Here is a 7,553-nt window from a genome sequence, read left to right as displayed (position 1 = left end):
TTGTTGGTTTGAAAAAAAAAAAAAAAGAAAAGAAAAAGAACAACTGTCTCGTGAGTAGTTATGCAACTCTACTCAGTTCTTTGCAAAGCTTTATTTATAACTTTTCCTTCACATCTAGTAAATGTGCACTTTGCAACACGAACTCTGGACCAGCCGATGTATGTACGCGATATTTCCCTGGTCCCTGAAATGTTGCGTGACTTCCTGTTTTCGACAACCCAGACGGAAAATGTAGGATGTAAACATTTGGGACCAGGTTTTAACAGGAAATTATGCACAATAAGCTAAAATGTGCTAGATATGACTTTGTTTTATTTAAGCTACAAGAATTCTGGAATGAAAAGCCTCTAATGTTTATTCATAGCTAAAACTCGTGAATTTGTGCAGCCTTGGCGCACAGTCATGAGATAACTCACGCCTCATCACGCCGTGAGCCACGTGAGTTAAATTTTAAAATTTCAACACTGTACTGTACACCCAAGTCACGGGTTAAGTACCGTGACTTGGCAAGGCGCTAACTGAAGAATTGTGAGACAATACAGTGAAAATAAACAGAACGCTTGCAAAGAAGGATAAAGGGATTTGAGTAAACAAATATTCTACGCGTCTGCACGTAGACATGTCATGCGCATGCAGTGTCCGAAAAAAAAAAAAAATCAAATCTACAGCTCTTTTATTAGCAAAGTAAAATCTTGGTTTTTTTTAATTTTGTTTTCCTCCATTTCTCTTTGTTTGTTTGAAAGAAGAAAAAATCCCAGTGTGGGATAAAAGGGGAGACTGCCATTTTCCATTTTCCTAATTGGGGGAAAGGAACGCGAGACGAGAAAAGTGGCATTCTCAAGGGGCTACCGTATTTGTAATACCTGGAAAGTAAAGTGATGCCGGCCATCGGACAGGAGTTTTGCTAGTTGTTTTGCGAGCCAGAAATTCATGTAAATACTTTCTCTGGTTCGCAGTGCCTGTAGTTTTGCGGGTTGGAGGGGAGTTTAAATCGGGACCAAACGTTTTCGCCACGGGTCGAGAACACAACCAGACGCGAAATAAGATAACATTCTCAGAAAGAAGGTCACTGTTTTTCATGTGCCATGCGCGTGACACACTTAACACAGCTTTTCACAGTTTGAAATGTTAACAGAGCAAAACAGTACCCACCCCCCCTCCCAGGTTTCCCGATCGAATATGCACAACTCTTGATTCTGGCCGACAATTCCGAAAAACCCGCTCAAAATAAACCCGTCAAATTGAATCCCGGAAACGTGCCAGTCTGGATTTCATGCACCTGCCGATGCAAAGAAACCGGATATATATTTACATACTTTATAATATTACGCAAAGGGACCTATCCTTGAGTGGGAAATGATGTTTTTAAAATAACTGTTTGTTCCTTTGGAAAAATAAAATAAAATGATAAAAAAACATTATTTGTTCCTTTTCATGTAAAATGTCGTAAGCGGTACGATTCGGAAACGCAAGTCTTTTCGCGGTCAAGGTCCCGATGTAGTGAAATCGGATTAAAGATTTCGACACCCGAGAATGGTGAATTGAAAAATTAAATTCTCGATTTTAATGTATGCTTTATGTATGCCCATCTTCTCTACACACTGGCTTTTACGTACAAGGCAATTGCAAAGTAAATTTCCTTCAATTAGTTTTATATAAGCATATTTGCCAATTGCATTACGCACGAGCTAAAAATGTTTAAAAAGTAGACCGTCACGAATCGCACCATTAAAGTCACAAGCTGTTTGGCACGTGATTGCCGTCATCCTTGCTTCGTTGGTGGGTCTACGTCGCTGGCTAGGTTTTTCCTATTAAACATATTTACTTTGTTTGTGCAAATATTGAAAAACAGCTAAAGATTGCGCTCAAAATCATCATGCGAACGATTGTACTTCGAGATTAAAAACCGACATCATTGGTATTTCTCTCGCGTGCAAGCGAGCACATAACTTTCAAAGATTTCTCTTTGTTTGCCAAAGTATTTCGCGCATTTTAATGCAATTTGTTGACGATGCTAAAGATAATCACAAGCCAGGGATTTAATTAAACCTGTATTCCCTGTATGTGAACTATTGCTCCCTATTTACGTAATGCGAATGCCTTAAAGGTAAGCGACTCTGTCAAGGACATGTAGCCATGCACACATGAAAGGAAAGTGGATTATATCACGATCTATCCATCCCTAATTTCTGACAAGAAAGTGGGTTTTCCCCGTCAAAGTTCTCATTGCAAAAGGACGAAAATAACTAATCGCTTTGCATGATTTTCGGACGTCCCTCGCTGTTAAATATTTTATGTTTACCCCGTTTGTCACGAAACTTTCCGTTTGGCAAAGTAGTCTCAAGAAGCCATTTCCGGTCCCGGCGTCACGCAAACAAACGCACTCTTATACGCACGGTCGCTGTATACCGAAAGCGTTAAAAAGAAAAAAAAAATGGATCCGCTCAAAGTTGAAAACCTAGAATAATAATAAAAAAATGATCGAACAGATGTAGTGCCGTTTCTCTCCTGACATTCAACTTTCCAGACGTGTGTGAGAGGCGTATTATAAATCGGCGCCAGAGTGGGAAGATAGATAGCGAAAGTTTTACGCAAGTCATGAGCTAAAAATTTCGTCTTATTTCCATCTTCTGTTACTATAAATTCCCTTGTGGTTTCACCAGGTGTAAAAGGAAAGTGTATTTGCAGGTTTGCAGGCGAATTTGTGAGGTCCGAATTTCAACTACTTGTCGAGCGGGTATCGCATGACATCGATCGAAGTCCCGTGGATCGCACAGGCTTGTTCACTGACATTGAACTTCCAAAACACACGGCCGTGGTCCGAGTTCTTACAGCTGATGAATTTGCATCGAGAACAGAGATCAATAAAATTTATTTGAATAAACCTCTGACGCGAATTTCTGGCGGGTTTTGCCTTTAAGCTTCCTTACAACCGATACCAGGAACTGATCATCTGGGAATTTCCCTCTTCCACTCAACCGGATGTAAAACACGACTTAGTAAACTGGGTATTGAAAAAAAAAATACATATAAATGCATCGATACGTTTCCGTGAATCGTGCAATTTTCATCCAGAAAGTTCAAAACCTCACTTCAGTTTACGAAGAACAATGCTACAGCAAAAATGTAAAAAATATCGCAATCAATGACTGGATTGACGTGTTTAAGCGGAGTACGACAAAGCCGTTTTAGCTTTGTGCTATTTCAAAAAGCCCCCGAAAAATGTCCCAACTCTCATATATTTTATTTATAGCCGAAAGATTGAAGTCTTCCAAAATGCTGTAATATTCCAATTGCCAAAAATAGCACCTCTGTTGCGAAGGAAGAAAATCGCTCCATGATCGCGCAATATTTCTCCATGGGCCTTCGCAAGTCGAAATCGCTCAATTAAAGTCCTGGAATTATTGTTTAGTGTCCTCTGATTTGAATTTATTTTAGATAATTACACTGAAAACAAGAAAATTGATTCACGAGCGTTCGGGAAGTCGATACAAGTTTGGTTGCCAAAGCAGGTCATTAAAAATTCTCAACTCATTTACCAATCTAATTATAGCAATGCATTGGCAAAGTCATGAGGATTCTACTGGAAAGCAAATGGTCTATTACGAATTTACAGAAAAAGAGCTGAACCGGACAAAGTTACAACGGAATTGAACACGTCCTCGGCATTGCCCTTCAAGGTCGCGTGGTAGAAATCGTGTTGACATGTCACGTTTGGAGCGTACCGGAAACATTCTAGAAAGCATTTTGATTGGACAAAATTACAATAAGGGTATCACACAACCAATCAGAATCGCGCTTTTTAACTATTGGGGTATTATGTGGGTTTCGCGCTCGATCAAACTCCGAACTTTTGTTTATAAGCGATTACCTCAGTGCTGAGCGGTCATATGAATGTCATTTGCAGTATAGATAACTTCTATCTTGGAAAAAATACAGCTGAAATTGCCAAACTGTTGCCATTCTGTGCAAGCAAGCATGTTTGATACATGTAAAGGAGTGGATTTGGAAGAAATCGGCTTCTCTGGGAAACAGTTTCAGTGCAGCCGTTGCATTTGTTTGGCTTCAACGGACTTTTCGTGCAAAACGAACAAGTTTGAGCTGCGTAGAAACACGAACGAAACCTCAGCCACCATGTGGATCGGTTCGGAGAAAATCGACGAGGAAATTATCCCAAACACGGTCTGCGAAATAGGCAGGACATTAGGATCTGGTGGATTCGGAACTGTTTATGAAGCAACTTTGGAAGGCAAGAAACTTGCTGTCAAAAAAATGCACAGAAACGTCAAAAATCCGCACGCGCTTTACGAGAGTGTGCAAGCAGAGAAATTGGTCCTGCCTTTGAGACATCCGAACGTTGTACGGACACTCGCTGTTCTTGAGCGAGAAAACCTGCAAGATGTTTGGATTCTTATGGAGTTTGCCGGTAATCGAACTTTGCAATCTATTATTGACGATGACCGAGAACTGTTGGAAAGCGCGCGTCGCTGTCAGTTTGTGCGTGACATAGCTTGTGCCCTGAAATTCGTCCACGAGAACGGTCTTGTTCATTTGGACTTAAAACCTGCGAACGTGATTGTGGATCGCCAAGATATGTGCAAATTGGGCGATTTTGGGTGCTGCCAAAGCTTGGAGCTGACAGCTGAAGACCGGCTAATTCCACCGCCCAGCCCCTCGGCAAGCCCAAAAACTTTACTCACGGGAACATTCGCTTACAGGGCTCCGGAGCTGCTAAAAGGCGAGCCTCCAAGCATTAAAGCAGACATGTACTCGCTCGGTATCTGCCTTTGGCAGATGCTCACTCGCGAACAACCTTACGGGCTCGAAAGTCACTTTGTTGTTATTTTCGGCGTCGTTGCGCACCATTTACGTCCGTCCTTGGCAAATTTGCCTCCAATTACGTCAAGCGACAAGTCTACTCTTGCTTATATCGGACTCATGAAAGGATTGTGGCAGGCAAGCCCCACAGACAGACCCACTGCTCAAGAAGTTTTACAAACTGTGAACGATATCAAAACCACGTGAGGTTGCAACAGTGTGAGCGGAACTTGTCCAAAACATTTCATATTTATGTATGCGAACAGACTTTCGTGTGCGTTTCCAGAGGGACTGAATTGAGGAAGTTGAAAATTGTATTTATGCTTAAAACTTTGTCGCTATTTATTTTTCCATAGAAATGTTTCAAAATATCTTAGAATGAATTGGTATTGGAAGATGAGATGAAATTTTCAAGGTCAGGGTATTCGACCGGTTCGTGTTGAAATTCCGTGTAATACGTTGTTGTATTTTCGGCGCTGTCACGGCGACAGAAATTAGCATAAATTTGCAAATTCATTTACGACTCAACGCAAAACCATTTACGTAGTTTCTGGCGGATTCCCCATCTTAGTTTTCACATTAATTCGCAAAAAACGCAAAAAAAGCCCAATTTCCTGGAAGAAACAACTTCCGCATAAACAGCCTCTCAATATCTTGGGTTTTATTTCAGTTTTTAGGCCAAAACTACTTCCGTGACAGACGGCTTAGGTTTTGAAAACGACTCATTTACTCAAAACTGCTTTCTCATCCTGGAATTGGACCTTTTTTATATTGAGTACCAACAGGAGATAAACGTTTTGAAGTTTCCATGGCGATCCTCAATCGAGTGGTTTTGTAATGAGTCGTAAAGTGCTATTACTTTATTTATCGCAGATAGCATTTAAATCCCTAACTTTTTTTCGGGATGTTTGATGTAAATGGCAACCAACCTGCATTTTTATTGAAGAGTTTTTCTTGCGATATTTTGGTTTTGCGATAGTTCTTGAACGTTTTTTTACGGAATTTTTTTAATACTCAGGATCTTTTTATTTAAATAATAAAAATAAAAACTGGCTTTCTCGGCAGGTATTGTGGACTTGGTGAAAGATTGTTGGTAGCATAGAGTGCCAACATAAAAAAAATTAGAACTGTTTCAACAGTCAATGAATTCATATTGTATTGCATAAAGATGTACATATTTAATTTGTGAAGCTGCCGTTAAATTGAATTGAACAGAAAAATATATTGTAAATTCATATCGCATGTATACATGTGATGTAGATAACAAAATAAATTTATTTAAATGAAATCTGAATTTTTCTTTTCTTGTTAGAAATTAGTGACTATCATTCAATAGATTCTATGAAAGCATATTATAGAAAAAATCTAACTTTCAGGAAAAATGTACAGAGATCAGTGACTCAAATATACAATAAAACTCATTATATGTGTTAAAAAAATGTCTCTTAGATGTAAAAATTGGTAGAGTTAACCCTTTGAAACCCTAATATCAAAGAACAAATTCTCCTAACTTGTCCATATACTTGTCTTGGAAAATTACTTGGGAGAAGTGATTAAAATATGAAGAAATTGGATGATCATATCCCTAATTCTCATGACCTCAGGTGTTGAATAAGCCTTGACATTACAAAGAGAAATTTGATAATGATCACTGTTAGAGCTTAACAAAAATGCAACCCATTCTTCACAAATATGCATTTTTTAAAAGGAGAAATGCAACAAATCATGGAATCAGGATTTAAGCCTGCAATAATTGTTATTATAATGTCTGGTGTTATATAATTTGTGAGCATATGAACATGCACTATTTCATGATTGCCTCCAGGCAGAATCACTTTGTAACATATTTCCTTTGACCTCACAAATTGCATGACCTTGGGTTTTTAATCACATATCACAGGGCAAAATTAAAATAGTTGCATGCTTTTGTGTGTGCTTAGCTGATGACTGTCACACACAAATATTGTGTTATGTACAGTGAAACCTTCACTGTGTAATCAGTGGACAACTTTAATATACTAATACAGTCATGGTCCCAAACACACAAAACACCTGCACTCTATATTGGCACATTATACCTTGCTTTTACACGCGTGCATGTTAACTTAGGACTCTTAGGGTGCAAAATTATCCAAATCCGGATTTTTGATCCAAGATCACACGGATCATGGTGCATCAAAGGAACCGACGAATGCTTACCCAGAGTGGATTTGTCGCTTCCTTTGATACACCATGATCCGAGTGATCTTGGATCAAAAGTCCGGATTCGTATTTTCCCAAAGAAACTCACCCTTAAGCCCCGTCTACACGAGCAATATGGCAACTGTATGTGGCAATTTTTATTTGCCCGTGTAGATGGCTCGACAAATATTTGTTGTTAATTTGCATCAGTAATAATTTCGCACAGCGGAGATGACCATGGAAAGGCAAAAAGCAAGATGGCAAAAGTCAGAAGACGGGCCAGACGTTGAAAAAATTGTCACAATTTATGTGGCATCTCATGGACGATTTTTTTATGTGGCAATTTTTTTTTTCCACATAAAAACTAACACGCCAGCTTTTCAGCAAATGCAGTTGTCATATAAAAATTGGTCATTTCTCATCATCTACACGGGCAAATAAAAATTGCCACATAAAAATTGCCATACAAAAATTGCTCGTGTAGACGGGGCTTTACAACTTACTCTATATTTGGATCTGTTTGCCGCGACCCGCGGGATTTCCCGTGATCCTAT

At 39.2% G+C, this 7,553-nt stretch overlaps 1 protein-coding gene across 1 annotated transcript; it reads left to right on the top strand.

Moving 5' to 3' along the window:
* The first annotated feature begins 3,865 nt into the window (after positions 1-3,865).
* Positions 3,866-5,401, top strand: LOC146453860 (serine/threonine-protein kinase mos-like). Its single transcript, XM_085096125.1, has one exon. It carries the CDS (start codon positions 3,979-3,981, stop codon positions 5,023-5,025), a length of 1,047 nt encoding a protein of 348 aa, XP_084952251.1. The 5' UTR covers positions 3,866-3,978; the 3' UTR covers positions 5,026-5,401.
* The last annotated feature ends 2,152 nt before the right edge of the window (positions 5,402-7,553 follow it).

Source organism: Pavona decussata, unplaced genomic scaffold (assembly GCF_977016875.1).
Source record: "Pavona decussata unplaced genomic scaffold, jaPavDecu1.1 SCAFFOLD_322, whole genome shotgun sequence".
Classification (NCBI taxonomy): Eukaryota; Metazoa; Cnidaria; class Anthozoa; order Scleractinia; family Agariciidae; genus Pavona; species Pavona decussata.
Note: the sequence above shows the minus strand (reverse complement) of the source record. Positions and strands in the feature narration are given on the sequence as shown.

Bases quoted from the DNA above. Each gene is read 5' to 3' on its own strand.
- LOC146453860 (XM_085096125.1), top strand. From the start codon at position 3,979: ATGTTTGATACATGTAAAGGAGTGGATTTGGAAGAAATCGGCTTCTCT.